We start from the raw sequence: 27,357 nt of genomic DNA, 5'->3' as shown, positions 1-27,357 counted from the left end.
TAGGTAGATATAATCCTTACATAGTCTAAAATTTCTCTTTTAATTGAAGTAAGTAAAAGCTGCAGAGACAAGTGCAAAATAAATTAGATCTGCAACAAAAAACTATTCTAGACAATGATCCTTTTCTTGAAACCAATAATTATTCAAGAACTGTAGTCTTACGATTCACATAGAAAAAAATCATCCATTAGTCCTATTTTAGAGTTTACAAACAAGGCTTTATTGGGCTTAAAATATTAATGTATTTATAGCCGACTTCTCCACTGTTTCACTTTGACATGGCTCAACAAGATGCCTACGTGAAACTTGGCCTTTTCACAAACAAAGGTAAAAAGTGAGAAGTTCTGTTCTCTTTTCTATTATTCTGTGATCTATAAATCTGATCACTCAGTCAATACGCAAGAAAAACAACTATTATATTCTCTTGTTTAAGGAGACATTGCACGTATGATGTGAGAGTTAAGAGGCAGAATTTTAAAATCAGCTAAACAAATCGAAAACCTGGGGCACCTCGGTGGCTCAGTTGGTTAAGCATCTGCCTTCAGCTCAGGTCATGATCCCAGGGTCCTGGGATCGAGCCCACATCAGGTTCCCTGCTCAGCGGGAAGCCTGCTTCTCCCTCTCCCACTCCCCCTGCTTGTGTTCCCTCTCTCACGGTGTCTTTGTCAAGTAAATAAAATCCTAAAAAAAAAAAATCTAAAACCAAAAGTTCTCTCTCTCTCTCTCTCTCTCTCTCTCACACACACACACACACACACACACACACACACACACAAAATCTCACAATAGTAGTTGCTAATGACAGGTTTTTCTTTTTATTAAACCACTGAAGGAAGTTAGCTACAAAGTTCACTCTAATTTTGCCATGGGGATTATGGACAGGGCATCACATTATTCATACGAACTGGAACATAATAAAACAGCATCCATTCCACTGTTTTGTCTTTTAAACAGCTTTGTTTTCTATTTATTCTAACCAAACTTGAAATCCTAGAATGAAGTTGTCATTTAGTCACCGTTAAAGATTTTCATCTGAAAAATTTGCTTAAGGTGTAAGACAATCAGTACTGTCAGGCTACCAACTGTGTTAAATGGGAACATTTATATGTATTTGTTTTCACTTGTGTAGCCAAATGAAGACCTCTCAGGGGCTACAGAAGAAACTAGCTGTGGTTACCAATTCATGATGGTGATAGGAGAAACTGGGAAGATGGGACACAAGCACGAGAGTGAGACTTCACCGAACTTTTTACATTCTGAGAGTCCTGAACCAAGCAAATGAATAGAAAATTAACAAAAGCTATCCCCTGGCACTATACCTCTAGCTTTCCCCAACTTCACATGATAGTCAAACTAACCAAAACCTGTTTTTAAAAAAAATAATTTCAGAGTTGAATTTCTTCACAACTGCTTCACTTGGAATGCAGCTTCCATGTTCTATTACCTGGTCTGTTTCTTAGGCCCTTGCCCTTCTCCCGCTCCACTGGATGACAGTCCACTTCCTTGGCTTTTAAAGGAGTCTTTCTTTTGGCCATCACTTTGCTTCTGAGGCTTATTCTGCTTTTCAGATTTATTTTCTTTTTCTTTCTTTTTCTTATCTTTGTCCTCAGCCCCAGTGGCACAGATAGGCTTATACTCTACTCCGGTCAGAGATTTGTACTGTGCTTTCAGCTGAAGGAGTTCTTGTACAGCTGTATCTACCTGATCCTTTAGTTTAACAAAAGAGGAAAAGAGAAGATAATATTTAATTCCAATCACCGTCTAAGCACCAATGACCAAACTTCCTAAGCAGATCTGAAAACATAAATGAAGGCAGAGGAGAATGCTAAGGGCGGAGAACATCAAATATACTAACAACTGAAAACAAAAACTACAACAAACAGGGACAGACTTGACAAAAGAGGGACTGAAAAACAGTACTAGAACTGCACTGTCTGAATGGGAGTCACTGGCCACGTGGCTATTTAAATTCAAGTAAATAAAATGAAAAAACTCAGTTCCTCAGTCACAACAGCCACATTTCAAGTCTTCAGTGGGACAGGTGGCTAGTGACTGGGTGTGACAGAACTGCTACAGAACACTTCTACCATCACAGGACTTCCATCAGGAAGCTCTGCTACGTAACATGTATTCCACTGCAAGTTAAGTTAGGAGCCATTACACTACATATGTTCAACGTTTCATAATCATGAAGATGACAGCAACCAAGTTTCTATATTACTGGTTAAACTTTAAAACCTGTAATGACATACTGTTTTCCATTCATAAATCTGTACCAAAAAAATCCTACTCCTATGAAGAGAATATAATTAGCACAGACTATACCAGAGCTCAAAATAACACTTGCCATTTGAGACTGACTCAGCTCCTGGAGAATGAGTAGAACAATGAGCATGCACCAACGGCCTACAATGAGCCAGGCACTGCTGCGGTCTAGGGCTCTATTCTCCAGGATCTCATGGACTACAGAAGCTGACAACAGCTAAAATACAGTGTTTAAGTACAGTGTCAGAGAAAGGCAGAGTCTTATAAGAAATGTCCAGTCAAATACAGACCGGGAGAGAAGTATCAGTGAAGGCTTGTCTAATGCCCAAGACAAAGGTTGAGAACTTAGATTTGATGGGCCAGAAAGTGTTCCGGGCAAAGAAAACAGCCTGTAATGTAAAAAACAAAAATACAAACAAAATACCACACTAACCTTAGAGGCTTTTTCAGCTTTAAGTTTTCGAACTACTTCTCCTTGAGAAGCTACTTTGTCAAAAAGTACTTTGGCTTCTGGTGTTTCTGGACCACTAGCCTCAGAGCTGTTGGTTGAGTCTGAACTTTGAGATAATGGAGGCTGACCAGGAATGTACTCTTTTCCAGTTTTTTCTTTATACTGAGCTTTCAGGGAGAGTAAGCATTCTACAGCTTCATTTACTTTAGCCTGAAATAAAAGACAAAAAACAATTATTTAAAACTTTCTGAAATTTCTGAAAATGTCAGTGATTATTAAAAATCATTAATTACCACCAAAGTATTCCTATAAATAATCATGGAGAAACCCAAGCAACAAAGGCACTCAATTATAAAATAACAGATCAAAGCTAAAAAAAAAAAAAAAGTTAAAAATAAAAATATTATAATCCTATATACAAATCATAAAAACAAACATAAACACATACACATACAGTACTGTAACTTCCATTTTACATATATAAAGAGACAAATAAATAATAGAATATCCAAGCAAACTGGCAGTGTCCAAGCCCTAGGTTTATAAATAGTGGAGTCAGAAATTACAAAATCAGAATAAAGGTCAGCTCAATGGCTTTGCTATACAAACCATATTTTCATTAGCTTACTAAACAAACACTAAATACAGCACAAAACAAACCACAGTTTGGGCCCAACTAAAGAAGAGTTATATTATTCTTTTAAAGATTTACAATAGGGGCACCTGGGTGGCTCGGTTGGTTGAGTGTCTGCCTTCGGCTCAGGGTTCTGGGATCAAACCCCTCATCGGGCTCCCTGCTGAGCGGAGCCTGCTTACCCCTCTCACTCTGCTGCTCCCCCTGCTTGTGCCTTCTCTGTCAAATAAATAAATAAAATCTTTAAAAAAAATTTACAGTAAAATGAGAAGATATATTGAGTTTTTTTTAAAGATTTATTTATTTTAGAGAGAAAGCAAGCAGGGGGAGGGGCAGAGGGAGAGAGGGAGGTAGAGAAACAGATCCCCACTCAGTGCAGAGCCCAACACAGAGCTCAAGCTCATGATCCTGAGATCCTGACCTGAGCTGAAACCAGGAGTCAGACACTTGCTTAACCAACTGAGCTACCCAGGAGCCCAGGTATGTTGAGGTTTTAATTAGACATTAACATATATACATCATCCTCTGATATTTCAATGTAATCATAATGAAAAAGAATGAAATACTCAGCCCAACTGAGACGCTTATGATTCCAGCAGAGAAGGGCAACAACACAGGCAAAGGACCCAAGTTGGACGCTTTACCCGAATGGTAGCACAGACAAATACACCACTGAAAAGCCATCCCATCAACAGAGAGAGAAAAAGTGTCTCCAAATTACCCTAGTTTCCAAGTTTCACTGCTACATTATAACAGCACTCCAAACAGCTAAGAACAACCCAACAGAAGCCAGGAAGAATACTACAATGGGGGTCAAAGGAGTGCAGGAAGCATTGGTATACCTTCAAAGAACTTAAATCTATATGTCAACAAGTGACATTTCCTTGTCAGTTAATTTATGATACAATGTTTTGCTGCCTACTGAAGTATGGTCTGTCACACCAGTACCACACAGGAGTAAATGTAAGAGGAGAAATCACACAAAAACAAGCAGGTAGCTTGCCTTATTTGTCGCCCTGACCTGTCTCTTGTTTACACTGTCTTTAGAATTAAAAGCATTTTCACAACAGAATCTACCTAATCCTAACAAATAAGACACAATTAATCAGACCTACAAGAATCAAGGAAAAAGAAACTTCCATCAGCTAACAGAAAGAAAATGGGAAAAAAGTAAAGGGACTTTCCTGCAACCATTTCTACAAAAAAAGGCCTTTGAAAGAAGTTCCATTTTACAGTGTAAGCAAGTGTTGACCAGAGTCTGAAGTCAGGTGGCACATACTTCACAAAGAAAAAAACCTTGTTTGGCAAGATTACAATTAAACATTATAAAGAAGAAAATTAAGATGGACAAATCACTTCACTACTAAATGACATTCTAAAACAGAGTAGAACTATATACTTATATCCCCTCCAACTGAGAAATGGAACACTGTGGATAACTAAGTAATCTATTCAGGTTATTTTTCAAAACGGTGAAATAATACTGCTCTCTATGCAGTCTTCTCTGATGATTTAGAAGGTATCCGAAGATTCTTGAGTTAGAATTAGCATTATCAATACAAAAAACTATCTCTATTATTTTATGGCCTATTTATTTACTCTGTGCTGGACACTATGCTAAGTGCTTTATGTGGATCATTTTATTTTTCAAAACAACCCTGACTCATTTTACAGAGGAAGTAAAGCTTAGAAATAAGACTACGTACCTTACCCGAAGTTACACAGTAAGTGGCAGTACAGCCAGGATTCAATCTAGGGTTTATTCTAGAGTCTGTGATCTACTCCTGCTAACATGCTTTGAAAACTGCACTTTCAAAAGAGATCTTCTTTGATTCTTACTTAACGACATCTTGTGGAATGAGGAAAAAATCTTTTAATACTCTAGTTTTCTGGAATAAAAGGCATTTACAAAGAAAAACTGGATGGTACTACTCGATATAAGATTAAACAACAGAAGCCTACAAAGCAGGTACTGATAAATCTTAAGCTCTTAACGGACAAAACTGTTTTAAACTTACCTAACATACGCCAATACAAACATGAAAAGATTTCAATAAATAATTGTTGATGCAGATGAATGAGAAAGGAAACAGCCTACAAAAAAACACTTCCGTGAGAATTTAAGATGGGAATTTGAGGAAGTGCACATGACCTGAGAATCTGACCAAAGATGGGCGAGGACTCACCTGGTTACACTTACAATGAGACGGCGTGCCCAACAGCTATTTAGACAGCAGCCACTAGATGGAGACATTTCTCCATGGGGAAGGAAAGAACTTTAAGAAGAAAAACCTAAACATTACCATTTCAAATGTAAGAACAGAAAGGCTTCAGCACCTCAATTATCAGTGAAAAGAGCTTTAAAAAAAAAAAAACACTTTTTTCCGACTTCATCTATTTTTCCCAACTCTATAAATGTTCTCCCACCTTTCGCTCCTTTTTTAACCTATCCCAGAGGACACCTGCACACATGAGGAATAACTACTCCCCATGCAGATCCTCACTCGGTGGGGGTGGGAGATGAATAATAATCCAAAGAGGGAATTTTTCCAAGTTGGGGAGGGGGAATAATGAAGCTTGTATCATATAAAAAAGTCTGCTAGGAGACTTAGTGAACTAAAAGTTCACAGGTTTTCAAAGCAAGGTGTTTGGCTTTTTTTTTTTTTTTTTTTAAAGTCAACTGATTAGTATCTGTATTTAGCTTAAATGCTTAATCCAGTACAGAACAGCCCAATTACTGAACCCCAATCCCAGGAGTCAATGCAACAGAAGAGAGGGCCCCAACTCTGGAGTCAATCTGGGTTGGGAACATCTACTCTGCTGTTTCTCAGTTCGGCTCCGGGTTCATTTACCTACATCACAATGTATCCGCTACTTTTCTCTGACACAAATTAATCAGCCAAACTCCTCAGATTTTCCTAGACGATCCCTAAACTGTAGTCAGTCTTGTGAAATGTCCTGTCTCACAAGATGGATGGATTTATACCTGCTTAATGCAAAGGCAAGTTTGTATTAAACAACAAATACAGATATAGCACAAACCCATTACACACAAATTCCAAATAGGAAGCTCAAAATCTGTCAAGGGAAAGGATGGGTTTGTTTCTTCTGATTTTCTCCCCCCTGCGATCTTTATTTTTTGGCCTTAGAATTAAGGCTATTTGAGGTGGGGGTGAGGGGCAGTGGTTTTCTAGAACAGCCTGTTTACCGAAGGGGTATAATGTATGTTAGGTAAGTTTAAAACAGTTTTGTCCGTTAAGAGCTTAAGATTTAGCAGTACCTGCTTCGTAGGCTTCTGCTGTTTAATCTTATATCGAGTAGTACCATCCAGCTTTTCTCTGTAAATGCCTTTTATTAAGCTAATAGTTTCCTCTCCTGATAAGCTGTGATTTGGATTTTCAAAACTAAAAACACTGGTGTAAAATATAAAACGGCAAAGGTGGTCAGAATATTTAAGTTGAATTAGTGGGGGCATAAAACACAAGGTGCCATGAGTCAAATGTTACAACTGCAGAAGATGACCAGCATCCAGCCACCCAGATGGGATCTGACAAAAAGAAGCTGCTAATGACAAGATGAAACTGTGAATTATTGTTTCTATTTAACATAATAATCATTTGATTTTGCTGCCATTTATTACTTTAATTAAAAAAGTTCTATAGCAGTCCTCAAATCTCTGTCCTCTAGGGGATGGGTCAGCTGACTTTTCCAATAAAGGGCCAGGGCCACATAAAAAATATTGTAGGCTTTGTGAGTCTAACTACTGGATTCTGCAGTTACAGCACGAAAAGAGCCTTAGACAATATGTAAACTACAAAGTGCAATTGTAGCCCAATAAATTTCACTTACAAAACACGGGCAGGCCATAGTTTGCCAAACCTGGTCCCAGAATTTAAAGTGTTGTATTCTATAAAGCCCTTAATTTACCATTTTCTGACTCCCATTTCAAGAAAACAATACTAAAATTTCATGTTTAAACTGCATTCATTTAGATTTCAAATCACCAGAGAAACTGTTTAAAACCAAAGTTTTATTTTTTGAAACTATAACTTTTAAACTTTAAAAGTTAATATTTCAGGGCGCCTGGGTGGCTCAGTCGGTTAAGTGACTGCCTTCGGCTCAGGTCATGATCCTGGAGTCCGGGGATCAAGTCCTGCATCGGGCTCCCTGCTCAGCAGGGAGTCTGCTTCTCCCTGACCCTCTTCCCTCTCGTGCTCTCTCTCTTTCTCTCTCTCAAATAAATAAAATCTTTAAAAAAAGAAGCAAACAAAAAAATAAAAGTTAATATTTCAAATCTGAAAAGTGACTTCAATTTTTAAAGTAACTCAGCATTCAGAATTATTTTACCTTTGGTGTATTCCCAGATATGCAACTCACAACTATATATGCCTGATCCACTGTTCTGTAACAACCTACTGAGCAAGAGAAAAAGGAAAGAGGAGCAGAAGGTGGACTTGAAGGAGAAACTGAAGGTAGACTTCCAAGTTTTCACTCTTGCCCACCTTTGCTTATACTCTGCCTTTATGCTCAGAGGTTCTTACCCAGAATTACTATCTGATCCTGAAGCAGGAGGGAGGGGGAGAAGGACAGAAGAATGGACAAACAGAGAAGGAAGAATTCTAATCGAAGCCTGTAACTACAAATTCTCAGCTGATCACCTTCTTTACAACTGAACATGACTTAGTAATAGAAGAACTACTTTTGTAGGAAATGGTTGAGGCTTAGATAAATTAATGTAAAATAAGCACAGACTTGCTAAATAGATTAATAAACTAGTTAAAACCATAATCCTCTGGTGCTCATAATGCAATGCCCCACTACCAACACCTCTAGTGAGAAATAACTTGGAGATCTGACTGCAAAATTGGAATCTAGGTTTTGTAAACTTCAGGAATTACTTTCCTATTCACAGTTCCTCACTGGTTACTAAAATCAACAAATAAAAAAGGAAGTATTGGGCACCTGGGTGGCTCAGTCGTTAAGTGTCTACCTTCAGCTCGGGTCATGATCTCAGAGTCTTGGGATCAAGCCCCGCATCGGGCTCCCTACTCAGTGGGGAGCCTGCTTCTCCCTCTCCCTCTTCCTCTGTGCTCTCTCTCTAATAAGTAAATAAAATCTTAAAAAAAAGAATTACTTGAACATTACTGAATGTGGTTTTTGTGAGGATTAAATGTGAAAATAATAACTGTGTACAGTACACGGTGCCAGATGTAGTCTAAAAAATACTTCCACTCCTAGTAACTGGGTTGATTCCCTGGAACAGGAGAGCGCACTATTTACTACTCTTAGCATTCAGAGGAAAAAAAATGTGAGCAATATTTTGAAACACAGATACGGTACACTGTAAGCATTGAGTAAATGTAGGTTAAATCAAAGTCAGATTATTTCAGTATCACATTTATCATTATCAAAAAGTACCTGATAAACGTAGCTGCCTAATTACCAAAGAAATTTAGTTTTTTTTACCCACAGGCTGACCTGGCATAAGCTTGCCCGTTATCCCAGGAAGGAGGACATAATCCACTGAGCCAGTGAGATGCGAGGCGTAGCTGGCTGCCGCGCTTACTACCCCACACGTGATGTCCTGACCAAGACTCAGCACAGAATCTCCATGCACTCTACTCAGAATGAAGGAATTTAAAGACCATAGCCATTCCCCTCAAATTATATCTAGAAAGGGGTCCATAGCTTGTGTCTGATCTCCAGAGTGAAAAATACTCAAGCTCACTGAAGGGCAGGAAATATCAAGGATTTACATCCTAGGCTACAGGCTTTATTCCCAGAAGCAGAGCTATCTGAAGATCATCACAGCTCTGCAGGACTTCCAACAGGCTCACTGAAGAGAAAAGGGAAAGATTTTTCCACACTTCATAATGGAGAGAAAAATATTAACTTCTGGAACAAAACCCCAAGATTTCCCCAAAGCATTTTCCCTCTTCAGCAGAGGTCAAATGTCCATGAAAGAAAGAATCTTAGGGGCACGGTTCCCAGTCAGATGCCTAGCAACTTGTTAATGAGATGAGGAAATTGTAACCTCTTACTCCATTCTTCTCCAACCAAAGCCCAGGACGCTGATGGGATAATAGATCCCCTGACAAGAACAAATCCCTTCTAGTCACACAAGTCAAGTCCAAGGGTTCACCATACCTCTCTGTGTTCATATCACAGCCCAGAGTCTGGAATTTTTGGAAGCTTATGAGGGACTGAATTATATCTAGTTACAGCACTATCCATTTGGTCATGTTTTAGAACTACACTACTGTTTGAACAGAACTGTGTATCTCGATTATTAAATATGACCTTTCTCAGGGAGCCTCGGTGGCTCAGTTAGTGAAGCATCTGACTCTTGGTTCCAGCTGAGGTCATGATCTCAGGGTAGCGAGACTGAGCCCCACACCAGGCTCCGAGCTCAGCGGGAATCTGCTTGCCCCTCTCCCTCTTCCCCTCCCTCTGTCCCGCCATTTGCACTCTTTCTCTAAAATAAATAAATAAAATCTTTAAAATAAAAAATATATAACCTTTCTCTATCACAGATCCCATTCCTTTTGTCTCTTACAACAAACAATCCTGTTCCACACTCCATGCTACCACTCACTTGGCTAAATGTTTTGCATGAAGATATAATTAAAACAAGAATAAAATGTATACTTCAGTCAAAGTTCGTATCACTTGAGGGTTCCCCTATGAACTGGAAATGGTCACTGGTCAAAAACGTCTTGACGCCCCATCATTCCCTGAATATACCTCAAACCCTCACACGTCTCTGCCTCTGCTGGTGCCCGTCTTCCATACCCGGCCCCAGGCCAGCGGCACCAGCTTCTCCCGGACAGCTTTCTACAAATGCACACTCTCCATACTCCGGACTTAATAAAGCAGAAGTTCAAAAGGTGGAACCCTACAATCTGTGTTTTAGCAAGCTCTCTAGTAATTCTGATGTACAATGAAGGTGAAGAAGCATGAATCTACTACTTAAAGAGCAACTTCTCTGAACTTTGTTCACGCATAAAGGGCTTCCTCTACCTCGGGACTAATTTAAATATCCTTTACGAATAGTTTCTTCCTTCCTTGCCACTTACAACCACAAATGCTTTTGAGAACAATTCACATATGACACAGGATTACAGTCACAGCACGTGGATTACAATGTGTGTAATTCCTCCCTGATACCCTCCCCCATACTAGATGGTGAGTTGCTTCTTGTTAGTATTTCCAGAGCTTGGCACATAGCAGGTATCAGTAAGTGTGGACTGTTCTGCCAAAATATTCAAGGAGTCTATAAACAATGTGTCTTAAAAGATGAGACTACAGCCACCCTAAACCATCTGAATTCATGAGCTTCCTCACAGTGTTGTCTCGACTGGTTCCAGCATACTGACCTTGGGGGCTTTTTCAGCTTTCAGTTTACGAACCACCTCCCCTTGTGCAGCAACTTCATCATAGAGAGATCTACTATCCACAATACTTGCTGATGACATAGAAGAAAGATTCTGTACCACCACAGGAGGATTTCCAGGTTTATATTCCTGGCCAGTTTTCTCCTTATATTCAGCTTTCAAAGCCAAAAGCTGTTTTACAGCTGCATCTATATCTTCCTTTGCTGCTTTCTTGGCTTTTAATTCACGAACCACATCCCCTTGAGCAGCCACTCTGTTGTAAAGGACTAAGGAATCCTCAGATGAAGCACAAGTATTATCCAAAGGACCTGGTCTTTCCTTAAAAGGAGCAGTCGGCTACAAAGGAAGAAAACCAAAAATGAAATAATTATTTCATGTTAAATGTCCTCTCACAAAATTATATCGAATTGTCATATAACATTTCATGCTATAAAATTAAGTTTTAATCCCTTAAAAAGTTTAAGTAAATATCATTCCTAAAAATTTATCCTAATGAAAAATGACAGAAATAAACAAAGGTAGAGAGGTACATGGATATGCACTGAAGCATTTTTATTATAGTAAAAAACTGAAAATCACCTAAATCCTTACCATTAGGGGATTAAAGAAATTATGACATATCCAAAAGATCTGAGAATAAATCATTATTCCACCACATACTGGCTGTGCGACCTTGAATTAGTTACATAAGCTGTTTCTGGTTTTAACTATAAAAGAAATGTGACTGTATTGAACCCATCGGTGTGATGGGGAAATAAAAGGTAACAAATCTGCTTAAAGCTTTTAATTACAAAGGCTGAGAAAAAGTGAGTATCAATAAGTTTCAGGAATTGTTTTTTTTAAGAGATATCTAGGTTGATGACAAGCAAGTCCTCCATGAAATACTGAGATACAATTTAACTCATTACTATGGAATAATTCCATTTTTGTATAAAATTATGTATTTCCAGGCATATGATTATATATAAGTATATGAAATAAACCTAGAGAAATGTTCACTAAAATGATCTTTGGGTAGTGAATAACTATGCTATTTTTTATTCTTAATGTCATGCTTTCCTTCTGCCTAGAAAGCTTTCCACCCTACTGACACCCTTCTAAATTTAAAACCCAGCTCATGATACCTTTCCCATGACTTTTTTCTTTAATGGCTTCCACTTAAAATTTGAAAAAAAAAAAAAAAAAACACAAAAAACAAAGTAGAGATGAAACTCCAAAATGTTTCATCTCTACTCTGGAACTCTGTCCTGATCCCAGGCCCAGCATTCTGAACTGTCTTTTCAGACACCTTTACCTGGTTAGCTAAGGAGCATTGCAAGCTACATCAGAGTTCCATTTTCCATAGGGGTCAGGTTCTGAAGTCAACATGTAAGTCAAAAACCACATACGTTTGGGGTGCCTGGCTGGCTCAGTTGGTAGAACATGTGACTCTTAATCTCAGGATTGTGAGTTCAAGCCCCATATTGAATGTAGAGATTATTAAAAAATAGGTATATAAAATCTTAAAAAAAAACCCCACACATACTCAAAATTACTCCTTTAAAATGTACAACCATAAATGTTAATATGCACATAGCACATATAAATGCATAATATATACAGTAAACCAAGAATACAATAAATGGAGCCATTCCGTACCAAAAATATATACATTCTGTTCTGTAACACTTACTTTTGATAACCTGAACTGACTCATTCATGCCTAGTAAACAGGGAAACAGTATTAAATGTATTAGGGTAACACTGAAAAATCACACCACCTTGTAGTGATTTCTCCCAGAATATTAATGTTTCATGTCAAAGAAGCATACAGGAAAAAGCTTTCTCACAATTCAAAGAGAAAGCTTTAGAAGTGCCTTCCTTGGGATGCCTGGGTGGCTCAGTCGGTTAAGCGTCTGCCTTCAGCTCAGGTCATGATCCCAGGGTTCAGGGATCAAGCCCCATGTCAGGCTCCCTGCTCAGTGGGAAGTCTGCTTCTCCCTCTCTTTCTCAAATAAATAAAATCTAAAAAAAAAAAAAAAAAAAAAGTGGCTTCCTAGAGTGCAGGTGGTACTTTAAAAACACTGTTTACCATAACATTAAGCCATCTAATGAAGGTGCAAGTGCAGATAAGGGACTTTCAGAGCTATCTTCCTGGGCTTTAAAAACAAGAAAGGAAAAAAAAAAAAAGGATGAGGCAGGAGCCATGCTGAGTCAGACTTTAATTCTGATGGTACTGCTCTCTATTAGAGGCAAACACCCTCAAAGACCTACATATCAAAGGAGAGAGCATTAGCCCTAAGGCTGAAGGCGGCCTGCAGTGTTGGATACCAATGCTACTCAACTGTACTTAAATTTCTATAAGGATTTGTGCAGGTTCCAAAACCTATCCACAAACTCTGACACTACCCGCATCAAGGGGGAGGGGGGGTCTAGCCCCTCCCCTTGAATCTGGGCAAGCTTATTTATGAGTGCTTGGACCAAGAGCATGGCAGAAATGACACTATGTGAAATTTTCAAGGTTAAAACATAAAAGGCAATACTGCTTCAATCATGTCTACTGGACACTCACTTCTGGAGCCCTGAGTTGTCATATACAAAGTCTCACTACCCTGACACTACCAGGCTAAAGAGGTCACTTGATGCTGCTTTGTGAGGCATTTCCCCCTTTCTAGCCAACAGCTGGCATCAGCTGCCACCCATGTGAGTGAGCCACTGCGGATGTCCAGGTTAATAGAGCCTTCGATGACTGCCAACCAGCCACCACTTGACTGAAACTACAGGAGATATACAGGTTCTTAGTGTTTTGCACCAACCCTATTTTTTCAAATAAACCAGCCCTGTTATTTTTAGTATGCCACTTTGTAGGACATTAAGTTTCTTAAGAATACATAAACTTCTGAAACCAGTATTCTACTGTATGTTAACTAACTAGAATTTAAATAAAAATTTGAAAAAAAAACCACAAAAAACAAAAACTTACAGCATTACCCTAACATCTTTACAGGATATGTAAAAGGTGTGAGGTACTGGTGGAAACTGGGACCAATGAAGGGCTGGGTAGCCACATTTCCCACATCGTGTGTTAAGATTTTCTCTCTCCCTCTCCACCTTGAGCACCCCCATTCTCTCTCTGAAAAAGTAAATAAATAAATGAATAAATTCTTTGAAAAACTTGTCAATTTTAACTTTTAGTATAGTAAATACTCATAAATATAACCCACATAAAAGGGGTCCTCAATCATTTTTAAGCGTGTATAGGTCTTAAGACTAAAAAGTTTGAAAACTGCCCTATTTATTTATTTTTAAAGATTTTATTTATTTGACAGAGAGAGAGAGACAGAGCATACAAGCAAGGGGAGCAGTGGGCAGAGGGAGAGGGAGAAGCAGGCTCCCCACTGGCAGGGAGCCTGATGTAGGGCTCGATCCTGGGACCCTGGGATCGTGACCTGAGCCGAAGGCAGATGCTTAACCAACTGAGCTGACTGGCTGAGATCACGTAGCATTTAATTTGTGTAAATTAAAAGCTCAAGTCATGACATTCACACTATAAACAGTTCCAGACTCACACCTAATATGATGTACTTCTGTCTTCCCTAGCTCAAGTTATTTATCATTTATTTACCTATTCAACCACACAAAATTAGGACTTATGTCTTACTGATTCTACTTCCTGAATTCATGTCCTACTTTATATCTGCTCTCATCCTCTGGCTTCCTGACCACATATCACATCTTCTAATCCTACTTCCAGTCCACCTGCCAAAATATCTTCTACACTGTTGCCAAATCATCAAGGCCGACCCAACATCTATAGATCCCAAACTATGCATTAAGGTGACCGAGGAAGCCACAGGAAATTCAAAGGGCTGCCAAACACACTGCATGTACTACTCAAGATGGTTCAAAAAATTTTTTTAAAGGTTTTGTTTATTTGACAGAGACACAGCGAGAGAGGGAACACAAGCAGGGGGAGTGGGAGAGGGAGAAGCAGGCTTCCCGCCGAGCAGGGAGCCCGATGCAGGGGTCGATCCCAGGACCCTGGGATCATGACCTGAGCCGAAGCAGACACCCAACGCCTGAGCCACCAGGCACCCCAAGATGGTTCAATTTTAACATTAGAGTACGTTACATTCCTTTCAATGATGTCCTATCTTTGTAAAACTACAATTTCCACAGCTGCTGTGTTAAAATCAAATACTACATGAAAATCACTATGGAACAGGAAATTAGCAGGGTAGTATCCAATCTGAGTCCAAGGTTCAAGAAAGAAATATTCTTTTTTTTAAGATTTTATTTATTCATTTGAGAGAGAGAGAGAAAGCGCACAAGCTAGGGGAGTAGCAGGTAGAGGGAGAGGGAGAAGCCATTGAGCAGGGAGCCCGACACAGGGTTCAATCCGAGGAGGATCATGACCTGTGCCGGAAGCAGATGCTTAACCGACTGAGCCACCCAGGCGCCCCGGTGTGATTTTTTTTCTTTTGGTTAGTATATCACTTTAAGAATGAAATAAAAATTAAAATATTTAAATTTAAGAACACAATCTTTTAAGAATACAACTTTTTCTTTTAACTTATGTGTATCATTTCTCAAATGACTACTGGCATATGAACATTTATCTAACTTAACTACTTAACAAAGAGGACTGTTAGGAATTTCACTTAGCCCATGGGTGCCATGAAGAAATTAGCAAGAAACCAAGTGTACTGTGTGAACTGAGGAAGATTGAAGACCTCTGCCTACACTATAGACCCCTCATTCTCTAAACGTGTCACCAACTCTCAAATCCATACCCTGTCTGCTAGGGAAGCGGTGTCTCCATCTGGAATGTCCCTCCCAACCCTGACTGCTGGGCAGATTCCAAACTCATTCTTAAGCATAGAGATTAAGCATTATCACCAAGAGGAAGAAGGAATAGAAAAAGGCAGTTAGTGACACAATTTCCTCTCACCCACATCCTAGCAGTTCCTACCCTTGCTCTCCTTTCTGAACCTCTTCTCTCAGAGGCACTGGAGTCTGACAGAAAAGTATAGTCAGGGAACCGAAAGCCAGGGCACTGTCCTGACTCTGTCAATAACAACTTTTGTGGGGTGCCTAGGTGGCTCAGGTCATGCTCCCAGGATCCTGGGATCGAGCCCCACAACGGGCTCCCCGCTCGGCGGGAAGCCTGCTTCTCCCTCCCCCACTCCCCCTGCTTGTGTTCCCTCTCTCGCTGTGTCTGTCAAATAAATAAAATCTTCAAAAAAAAGAAAGAAAGAAAAGGATTTGGGGTGCCTGGCTGGCTCAGTCAGTGGAGTGTGTGACTCCTGATCTCAGGGTTGTGAGTTTGAGCCTGACCCTGGGTGTAGAGATTACTTTAAAAATTAAAAAAGTACATAAAAAGAAAAGCATCTGCTGCAGCAATATTGGTGGTGGTGGGGGAAATCGTTCTAAATTAAACTACTCTTTCTCACTTTTTCATATAATAAAATTAAATCTAAAAAATCTTGTTCTGCAAGGTGTTCTGAAAACTTACAGGAAAGGACAAGACCACAACAAAACCCCCAAACTAAGAGCCACTGTCCTCTTCAATGTCAACAGTAAGACAGACAACCACTTGTAAAAAAAGATTCCAAATCCTGGCGTAAAAAGATGGGTTGATTAGAGACATATCCATGAAAGTCAATGTTTACCTCATTTTTTGTTGTTTCTACCTTGGTCTTTTCCCTTGATCCAGATGTTGGCATTTCCTTTGTATGTCCATCAGGAACGTATATCAAAACACATGGGGCCTCTTTGCAGCTATATGGGCTAAAGAGAAAACAAAGGACCAAAAAAAGTTCATTTGAACAAAATTATGTGACAGTAATTAAAACTGAATTCCTAGATTAATTCAATGGCACCACATTAAGCTTCTCAAAGTATAAACAGCCCATTCTCTTATTATTCAAATCAGAAGCTCTTCAGAGTAGTTTAAGAACAATGGATAAATAAAAATTCTCAGTACTAATTATAACCTTCCAGTTTAAGAACTTTTATAAACATGCTAACTCCAGGACAAAAGTGCCGCTACTCTGCCTGCTACCAGAAATGGCACTAGTGGGTGCTCATTCTTGACTGAAAGCAAATGCATTTCCATACCACACCGAATCTGCTTATAAACAGAAGAATTTCTATAAAACATAAGAATTTCCCAATTCTAAAAAGTGCAGTAATTAGCAAAATCCACTGCTCCTGAGACTATTCATAAGTAAATGATTTCTTCACATTTTGTAGTAAAAGCTCAAGTGAAAATAAAAAGAAGAATTTAGTAACAATAGGATCCTATATACCTCTTCCATATTTTTTAAATAATAGCTTTACTGAGATACAATTTACTATTTTCCTCTAAATGTACCTGCTGCACTATTTATATTCTACAATACATCTAATGAAAATACACTATAATGAAAAAGGTAATAGTAATAATTTCCACCCAAAGATATACTGAAATTTTTTTCTTTTACTTGGATTACATGAAGATGAATTATAAGATGGTTTAATTTTAGAAATGAGTAATTTGTTATGCTGTTTCGAAGTTATTGCTTGTTACTATAAAGTCTGAAATACTAAATATAAAAGGCAAATATCAAACTGAATAGAGAATTATCAGGTACAGAATTTTGGTAGAAATCTGATTTTTAAATCTTATTTATACTATAAGAATGTTAGGCATTTTCATTTAAATGCTCAATGACATTTACTTACCTAACAGGTTCATACGGCTGATCACATATGAAGAATCCTCTTCTCTGGAGTTGTATAATGTCTCCTTTTTTCAAATCCTTAAGGCAGGGATCCCCCAGCATTAGTTCTTCATGCTGAAAAGATGATAAAGACCAAAATACCACCTTCTTAGAAATCAGAGCACTGAAAACAACTCTAAAATATAAGTCATCTTTCCAGAAAATGGAATACTCTTAAACATATAGATACGTTAAAAACTTTACTACTTAAGCAGATGCAGTGAAATAATAAAGAAGTAAACAATTACATATATGGTATTTTTAAAAGTTAAAATTGACGAACTGATGGACTTCAGGAAACCTTTTAACCAATGTGATCGGTATCCCTGCACATATAAGTGAGTTTCCCACCATAAATATGAGCTGCAGTGTGAAGAGCACAGAGAGACCTAGCTGAGAGGCATAGCAGCACAGCACTTAAGCATAAGCAAGTTCCTTAACTTCATTGTGTTTCAGCTCCAATCTTCAGTAAAATGGAAACATCACTCTTTTACATCTTTTCATTTTAACAAAATTTTACAGATCTTTTCCATTTTACTTGAAAACCAAATACTTAAAAGTAATTTTAAAATTCTAAAAGAGTTTATATAACAAGGGAAAAAGAAAAGGTGGTTTCTTTTAGAGGCTACCTTACTGTTCTTGTTGACGTACTGCTTAAAGTCCTCGTCTTTTCCCAGCACTGGCTTTGTGATCAAGTGCTCGTAAGTGACACAGATTACAGGAATAGGAAGAGCATGTGCTGTCTCTGCGAGCCACGTGATCTTTGTGGTTTTCTTGTAGTCTTTGTTCTCCAAATTCAATTTTGCATCAAGAGATACAATTTTTCCATCTGCATTTCTAGATATAAGATCAAAAGGTGTTTAAAGAAAAGAAAACCATAACTGTCATAAATGCATTATTTGTCCTGTATTTGTAATAAATGGCTAGGAATTTTCTTTGGAAAAATGTCAAAGCAAACATTTATTTGAACTTCTAATATGTTCCAGACATATATTGGTTAAGAGATGAATAAAACATAATCTACTAGAGAACAGATGCACACACATCTGATTAAGAACATGAACATATTTACAAATTTTAAAGTCATCGGCATTAAACAAAAAATGTAAAGTACTGTATTTTTAAACATTTAACAATTACTTGAAATCATATGTAATGACTGGACAATTCGGATTCCAGAGTTTATATAAATTAATTTTATTAGCATACTATGTTCCATTTATGTAATCTTAAGAACTAACAAGTGTAGCACACTATAACTAGAAAGTTCATATTCATCACAAAACAATTAATTTTAAAGCAGATTTTAGAATAAAGAAGGTTATATATACAAATAATGTCCAAAGGACCCCTTCCCCAGGCAACTATACAATGAGAATTAGATGACAAGAAGGGACCCGTAAGCATTAGAACTATATTTTTACATCTAGACACAGTAATTTTCAACATCACAAGCAAAACATATCCCAAGATTTATAAACTGGAACACAATTGGAAAAGAAATTTGTTGTGTGTCCAGAATTGGCAGTTTCTACGCCTGAGCAGATTTACCAGTTGGGAAAATGAATGAGTCTAAATCTTGTCATTTTTAGTAAGTGAATAAACAAGAATTCCCTTCCATATTTAATAAAAACAGACAAAAAGTTCTTACTTGTTTATTTTAGTAATGTTGATGTTGCCCCAATTTATAAAGGTAACCATCTCCCCCTCTGACAATGTCTCTGCATCAGCCCCTTCAATGAAAACTTTAGGACTATACCACACCGGCTTCAAGCCAACATCAGGATTCTGATTAAAAATAGAGAGAGAGAGAGTGTTCATTGAAACAACTTATTGAACCCAGCATGCAAATTTATATATTCATTCATTTTATTCTTTAACCAAATGTGTTGAACGCTGGCTCTGTGACAGGTGGTCAGTCACCTGACCAATAATGCTAATAGGAGTCAGATGAAGTGAGCTGTTGAGCTGTCCCTAAAATTAGTTCCAGCCTAAAATTCTTTGTTTTCAGAGCTAAGACAGTATTATTTGTCCTTGGTGTCCCTCCAACCAGAATCCGCTTTGCTATCCTCAGAATGTCACTAATGCTTGGCAGCAAAGGAGAAAACGAAGTCACTCCTGATCAGTGGCTGCAGAACATTACAGGACAACAGATATCACCACAGCAGGAAATGGTGGACCTTTCATATTTTAAAAGATAAAGAAGGTCATATTTGTATAGATAGATAAATTTTCTCTTTTCAGTATGTATTATATAAAGAAGAAAAAAGATCTGGAGAATAAAAAGAATAGTGTGTTAACTCTTAAGTTTTTGTTTGACAGACTTCAAAAGAAGAAAAGTCTAAGATTTTTTGAAATAAATGTTACACAGCATGTGTTTAGTAATTGTTCAATAAATATACCAATGCATTTGAGAAAAATTAGAATGCTGTATCGACCTATATTCTGCTGGGCTCAGAAAAGAATGCTAACAGGCTAAATCTACAACACTTTGTAAGGAAAATGATAACAAAGATTCCACAGATCACACTGAGCAATCCAGTTATCATTGAAAGAGTGTCTCCAAGTCAATCAGTCCTTAACTACTACTTAGCCTTTATTACTTGTGTAACTATTAACTAAGCTATCTGAACACAACTATCATTTTAACAAATAAGTGCCTTAGAACATTTTATCCTCACCATTCAAATTTCAAAGCATTCAGTAAGCTTCACAATTGAGCTAACTGTAGTGGGTGACGTGATACATAGATAGCACCATCACCTGGTTGAACCAATCAGATGTAAGATAAAGGCAAAGCCAAATCAATCATAGATACATATTCTTTTCAAATCTTATTAGGAATCCCCTTAAAACAAATCCTTAAAGTTAAAAATAGCCAATGTCATATAGATAGGCAATCACATAAGGCTACAACTTAGATGCATATTATTTTGTATGTGACTTAGTCTGTGAACATACCACAGTTATGAGTATATTAGGCTATTGTATGAGTGAGTTAGTCTATGAATCTCCATTATACAATGAAGGTATTTATAGACAACCACAAAGCTGGAATAAGAGGATCTCTTTTTGCTTCAAAGTTGTCAATCAAGCAGTCATAACTAATACAACAACCATGGTTTAACTAAGAAGAATTCCCTACTATCTGTATCTAAGATTTATATTCTGAATTTGGATCAAAAGATTTCATCCTCACTTACTGATATTCTCTAAAACAGACTAAATGGCAGTGTGATAGATTCTGGACGAAAACTGTGATTCGAAGGGCACCTGGCTGGCTCAATTGGTAGAGCATGTGACTCTTGATTTCAGGGTCATGAGTTCAAGTCCCACACTGGGCATGAAGCTTATTTAAAAAAAAAAACTGTAATTCAATATTACTAGGTCTAATGTTTTGGCTTAAAGACAGAGGCAACAATAAATAACCCAGTTAATAGAGAATGCACTTCAGCTTCCCTGTAAAGATAAGAGCATGAATTATAGTACCACCTTTCAAAATGACTCTGGGAAAAGATAAACTTTTATTATATGCTATCTCTACAGAATAAAAAAACTAGGCATGAATGTAAAAGTTCTGAGATGTGTTGTGGATTATTACTAGAATAAATTTCTTCAGCAAGAAACCCTCAATTAGTATCAAAATCCTGACAAATAATGTTGAATAGAAAATGATCTCAGAGGCGCCTGGGTGGCTCAGTCGTTAAGCATCTGCCTTCGGCTCAGGTCATGATCCCAGAGTCCTGGGATTGAGCCCCACATCGGGCTCTGTGCTCGGCGGGAAGCTTGCTTCTCCCTCTCCCACTCCCCCTGCCTGTGTTCCCTCTCTCGCTGTGTCTCTATCAAATAAATAAATAAAATCTTAAAAAAAAAAAAAAAGAAAAGAAAATGATCTCAAAACCATGCTATTGCCACCAAACCACATTTTCCCTTTTAGTATCCTGCTTCTTCTGAGAATAACATTGGTGAAAGTGTTGGGTGACCTTTGGGTGTTTGGCTACTTCTTTCATCTCCTCCTGAGCCTCAGGGATATTCACTGGAATCACTTCTTTCTTCAGTAATGCAACATATCGTGGGGCCACTGGATCAATAACCTGCAACAAATGCATCCTCATGTTAAAACATTCAGATATTTTTAAAACTTCATAAATAAAATAAATAATAGCACAGGAATACTAACTGGCTTTCTTTGTTACTGCATTTACTAATTTTTTGGTTTACCTGCTAAATCTCCTCTGATATTTAAATGTCCAGTAGAAAAAAAGAAAACAATCATAATAAAAAACTACATGAAATTTAGAGTTCCCTACCAAGAATAACTCTGACAGGTGAAAAGAAACCAATTAGTTAAAGCAAAATATTACTTTTTTGAAAATAACTTTTAACTCTGGTATTAGAAGGTAAGGAAAAATCATGCTGCGGGGTTATAGATCAATCCTATAGATAAGTGATGTGTTATTCTGTATTGTTGGAGAAGTCCGTTTCAAAGAATATAGATAATGTATTTTAGTATTTTTAATCAGTGTTAGACAACACATCACCATCAAAAGCAAAACAGCATTAGGTCACTATAATAAGGCAATTCTATAAACTCATAGTATAAGCAAGACACTTCTACTGGTCTGCAAGCTACATATATAGGGACCACTGTGTTCCCAGTATTTAGCAAGGGCCTGGCACACACAGGTAATCAACAAACATTTGCAGATGCACTGAATGAATGGTCCTACTCGCTGTGCTCTGACCTAACTCCATCTCCAAAACAGGTGTATGCCTTTCTGGATCGGATGTATTTTCCCCACTTCACTGTTTAATTTAAAATTATCCATTATGACCACACACAACAGCAGGGTTTAGACACTAAATAAAGCATATGGAAGAAAAATGTAGTTAGAGGCATATGTACAAGCAGCTAAGGAGGATGTAGGAATAGTGGTATAGCTAATTAAATTTGGCTATGTTTGTTTTGTTTTGTATTATCTCGTTGTTGTTACCACTGTTTGGTTTTTTGTTTGTTTGCTTTGAGAGTATTTTTCAGCTTCTGAAAAGAATGATATGAAAATTCTAAGTGACTCAGAGGGTCACTCAAAAAAAGCTTGAAAAGCTCTTTAACTTCCCTGTGTCTGCTACTCCTCAAGGCTAATATTTTATGTTGGTAGTAAATCAGGGCCAGCCTCTCTCTATATTTATTAGTCCATTCTTTCCTTCCCTTGAGTTAAAGGTCATTCTTACCAGTTAAAGCTTCCTTTCAGTTTCAATTGGGCTAAAATGATCAAAGACTTAATCTGTGATTCCTCAGTGCAGTATTTAAGCCAGGAAGATATAATTTCTTTAAAGAAGCTAAAACTAAACAAGCCAACCTGAGAAACTTACTCCAGTTCACTGCAGCTCTGTTTCCTCAACTGACAAGAGGAGGAGAAGAAGGATGCTCACACCCGACTATTTATAATGATCACTTAGAGCAGTGGCTAGCACAGCTTCTCAGGCCACTTAACCCTACAGGATAATGAATGTATTAGTCTGGAGTAAAGTCTAGAAATCTATTTTTAACAAGCATTTCACAGGACAGTCGGGAACAGTCAAGTCTGGGGAATCTTGGATTAAAAGTCTTTTTCAGTTCTAAAATTATACTAATTCTAAAAATTTCTGGATCAAATTACTCCAAAGGGTCCCAGGGATTTCAAGGAGTTGCCCTGGCAGACACCACCCAATGGCGGAAGGACAGGCCTGGGACAGAGAAGACTCCAGAACCCTTAACACACTCCCACCAGAACAGCTACCCTTTTATTTACTGGGGTTTACTTGAAAATTTTTCATTTGAAGGAAGACTTTCCTTATTTGGGGTCAAAGAGAGAAATCTCTACATACTTTAACTTACTAGGTAGGGACAGAGGCAAGGGGATTGGGATGAGATTGGGGGGAAAAACTATTATATTATCATGCCACTAAAATACTAACATAGATTTTAAAATTAAAGCAGTAAAGGAAGGTTGATGTAAGCAAACATTACTCTGAAATGAACACCTTAAAGCTATGACTTTTCTGCCTGGACTGAAGAGTTCAAATTTTAACACTTCCATAAAACCAAGAAGAAAATTAGAGAGGTTAATACAGAGTAAGCTAGTGAAATGTCTCCTATCAGTATCAAGGTAGATTATTTAATGGAACCAGACAGCTTCTATTTAATTATGATTCAGAAAAATGATATATTAGTTTCCTACCAACACGAGAAGTCAGGCTAAGAAAACATGGGTTATAGTATTTTCAGAGGGATGCTGAGATCATTACCCACCCCACATCTCATTGTCCGCTCCATCCATTTCTCCCCTTTTCTTTGCCATATAGGCTCTACTCTATAAATAAAGCTCCTTTAAAGAGTTGCAGCTAATCCAGAGTTAAGCCCTCCTGTCCTTTACCAGAAGATACTTTAACAAAGATGCTATTACTAAGAGTGGGAGAGTGTCCAAAGAATGACATTTTATCTCCATCCTTAATGACTGCTTCACAGTGTCACGGCGTTAAATTTAGTTCAGTGATGCTTCACTTACATTTTATTCACAGAGCTTGGACAGAAAGAGCAAGCTACAAAATAACAAAGCAATAATCAGACTGAATGGGACATGAAACCTAAATAAGACATGTGTACCTCAAGGGGCAGAAAGAGTGGCAAAGTGAAGGAAGTATAGGAAGAGGTGAGGAAAGCCAGTAATCAAAACAAAAAGGTACGTCATCAGAACAACTTCATTTTTACCATCAATCAAAATGTTTTAATTGTGCTGTTTTCAACATGGTGCTTAATGATTAGAGGTCCCACAGATGTATGGATAAACAAAGCAGCTGAAGAATATTCATCTACTTTTTCTCCCTCCCACATCCCCACTAAAAAGACATAAAGGAATTTTTTTGTTTGTTTAAAGGCACAAACCCAGAAAAATCAGTGTAATCAAAAGGAGATAACAACAACAAAACCCTGGAATCTGAAAACCATTATGGAAACATCCCCTTCTCTGCTCCATAAATGAGGCAACTGCCCCTCCCCCATCCCCACTACAGAAGGGAAGTTTACACGGCAAGAAGGAGGGGACCTAGATCATGGCAGATACCGGGAGGAGCTGAAGGTGAGGGTACTGCACAAAGAGACGAGGGGATTAAGTGAATGCGTAATACTAGATAGAAAGGCCCTCAGTCTTCCTCTGTCCAGCTCCAAAGCTCTGGCAGCCAAGCTTTCATACTTCAGGCAGGTAATTAAAAGAAACTCCTCTGGGAAAACTGCCTAACCCAAGAGATAAGAGATAAGTTATTGACACAGAGGTTCTCCAACTAACTGACTCAGCCAGGTCATCCTACAGTGAGGCTCAGTTGACAAGTCCAACTCTTTCTTACGGGGCTTCTAACTGCTCCTTTAGTCCTCCATGTTAAACATGAGCAGATGACCAAGACTATCCAGACCTCTGAGATGTCTTTAATATGCCTTTAATATGAAACAAAAAGCCAAAATAATCTGCAGGAAAGAGATACCACAAGATAAAATTCCTATTGATGTCAGTATTCTAAGCATTAAACAGGAACAAGAAGTTTGTTTTTTTTTAATTCAGAGAACAAAAAAGAAATCTTGGAAATATGATACATAAATGAAAAACTCAATGGGAGGGTGGGAAGATAAAGTTGAGTCAATCTAGCACAGAGCAAATCCAAAACATGAGATGGAAAATGAGAGAAAATACAACTGGAGGACCAGTCCAACATTTGCTGAAGAGGAGTTCCAGGGAGAAGAAAACAAAGTAGAGAAAAAACAAAGAAAGGATTCAAGAAAAGCTGAAGGAATGAGTTTCCAGACCAGAAGCCACATGTTCTTCCGACGGGTAAGGATGAAAACAGAGCCCCACCACAGCACATCATCATGAAATTTCAGAGTGAAAAAGGTCATACACAAGGTCTCAAAAATCTTCACCCTTTGCCCCCTTCTTAGGGAGCTACCGAAGGACGGAGCACAGCTAAGTAAGAGAAACATAAAAAGAGATCCAAGAACCAGGTGATCCATCACAGAACAAAAGCAAACAGGGTCCCAGGACGATGATGGCTGACCTCAGAACACAGCTAAGCTTCAGAAGCTAACAGGCCTCTAATCCAGATCAGCACAGAGCAGCGCAGAAGGCTCTGGCAGAGCTGTGTCCACGACGAAACTGAAAGAACACCGCGGCACAAGAACATCTCGGTAGGAAATTCAGACAACTCGAGGAGAGCTGAAGATGGGATTAGAAAACTAAACAAATTAGGGGAAACAATCAACTACAAGAAAACCAACAGGGTCTGAGAAAAAGTAAGAGACCCATGTCCCCTCTTTTTGTTGTGGGAGTCAAATGAGAATACTTGAAACTTAAAAACACACATCTTATTTAGAGATACAGGCAATAAAAATACCAAAAGAATGATCTAAAAGAGTTGAAAGTGGTTTCTCTAGGGGGAGAAAATGGAAGGGAAGAAGAGGGGAATATGCTGCTCACCTTAACAGACCCTACAGAACTCTCTGACCACGGTGAAATATAGTTCATGTATTTGAACCAAGTGCACATGTATAACTTTATTAAAATTTAAAACCTTTAAAATTTGGGTTATTAATGAAAAGTACACCAAATTAACTTTGCCTGTAAATTCTACTTGTATTTATTATTAGTAACTGCAGCAACAGAAAGAACCAATTAATTCCTTTATGTATCAAAAACACACAAGACTGAATAAAACAAATTCAAGACACATGCGAGACAAGCAAGTATTTCTTGAGGCAAGGCATCAGCACAATCAAGCAGCAATAAGAAAAAAAAGAAGTACAGAACACAATCACAGAAACTATAGTTTAGAACATGGCATCTTAATGATTTGCCTTATTATAGTGTCTAAGCATCTGCTTCCAATTGGTAATTAACAATGTCAATATGCAGTATTCCTTATTTGACTTTCATTTAAGAAACCGTTAAAAAAAAAAAGCTAGATTCAATAAGACAGGAATTATAATTAGTGAACCTTCAATACAACTCGGTGAAACATACAACTTTCAAACTCTGTCCTCTCAGCACACAAGGGAACAGTGCAATGAAGTTAGCCAAATCTTCCCCTTGCCACAAAGAAAATTAGAGGACATGTTTCTTAAAACTAGGAATAATGCATTTTCAGTGGATCTGTATAAGCAAGTCTTTTATATAAATGTGATTGTGCTTCAAAGCTGTATAACATCTCGGGTTATAACATGTAATATGCTAAAAGCTATGTGCTAAGGCAAATAAAAGCGTTAAGTAATACCTTCTTACAGAGAGCTCGCAGCTTGAAAGCAGAAAAATGAAATGCAATGTTCATAAAAGATTTAAGGAAAAAACTGTTACCGCTCCCCATTAACTCCAAGTTAATTTGTTTTAATCACTGTGACTTGTTTGGTATAGCTAACAGGCTTAATGCTCTTTATAGGTTTAAGGAAGGAAAACATTCCATTTTCCTGAAGGTCTGCAAAATGAGAACATTCTTCACAAAATTTTCTCTACAATGAACACACTAATGAATTCTACACATATCATACTATTCAGGAATTAGGCACAAGAAAGGAGGACCAAGAGTCAAAACGTGTACCTTTTTATTAAATGCCCAAATTTTGTCCCATTCCATGTTCACAACTGAACGTGAAGAGCCCTAGAAAATCAATAATAAAATGACTTAAAAGGCAAAAAGTATTCTTTAGAGTATTTAAGCTAAGCATGTTATAAAAAAAAATAAACCCAATAAATACTTGCAAGTTTACTTCCATTGGAATATGAAACCTAGTATGCACAAACAATTTGGTTACCCTGGACAGCCAGTCAAGAGCCATATATTTCCTATATA

The 27,357-nt window shown here is 37.8% G+C and overlaps 1 protein-coding gene across 3 annotated transcripts in view; it reads right to left on the bottom strand.

Annotated features, from left to right (window-relative positions):
- The window catches only part of EPRS1 (glutamyl-prolyl-tRNA synthetase 1), a 66,970-nt gene that overhangs the window by 16,992 nt on the left and 22,621 nt on the right, over window positions 1–27,357 (bottom strand). For all 3 annotated transcript variants that reach the window (XM_025892036.2, XM_073884090.1, XM_073884091.1), the window contains 9 exons: window positions 27,106–27,165; window positions 21,471–21,581; window positions 19,139–19,275; window positions 18,117–18,324; window positions 17,450–17,562; window positions 16,396–16,513; window positions 10,727–11,080; window positions 2,699–2,926; window positions 1,445–1,707 (listed from right to left, as the gene is read on the bottom strand). In XM_025892036.2, coding sequence (XP_025747821.1) covers window positions 1,445–1,707; window positions 2,699–2,926; window positions 10,727–11,080; window positions 16,396–16,513; window positions 17,450–17,562; window positions 18,117–18,324; window positions 19,139–19,275; window positions 21,471–21,581; window positions 27,106–27,165 — 1,592 coding nt within the window. The remainder of the gene's footprint in view (window positions 1–1,444; window positions 1,708–2,698; window positions 2,927–10,726; window positions 11,081–16,395; window positions 16,514–17,449; window positions 17,563–18,116; window positions 18,325–19,138; window positions 19,276–21,470; window positions 21,582–27,105; window positions 27,166–27,357) is intronic.

Source organism: Callorhinus ursinus, unplaced genomic scaffold (genome assembly GCF_003265705.2).
Source record: "Callorhinus ursinus isolate GAN/ISIS: 27379988/994484 unplaced genomic scaffold, GSC_fseal_2.0 scaffold54, whole genome shotgun sequence".
In the NCBI taxonomy this organism is placed as follows: Eukaryota; Metazoa; Chordata; class Mammalia; order Carnivora; family Otariidae; genus Callorhinus; species Callorhinus ursinus.
Note: the sequence above shows the minus strand (reverse complement) of the source record. Positions and strands in the feature narration are given on the sequence as shown.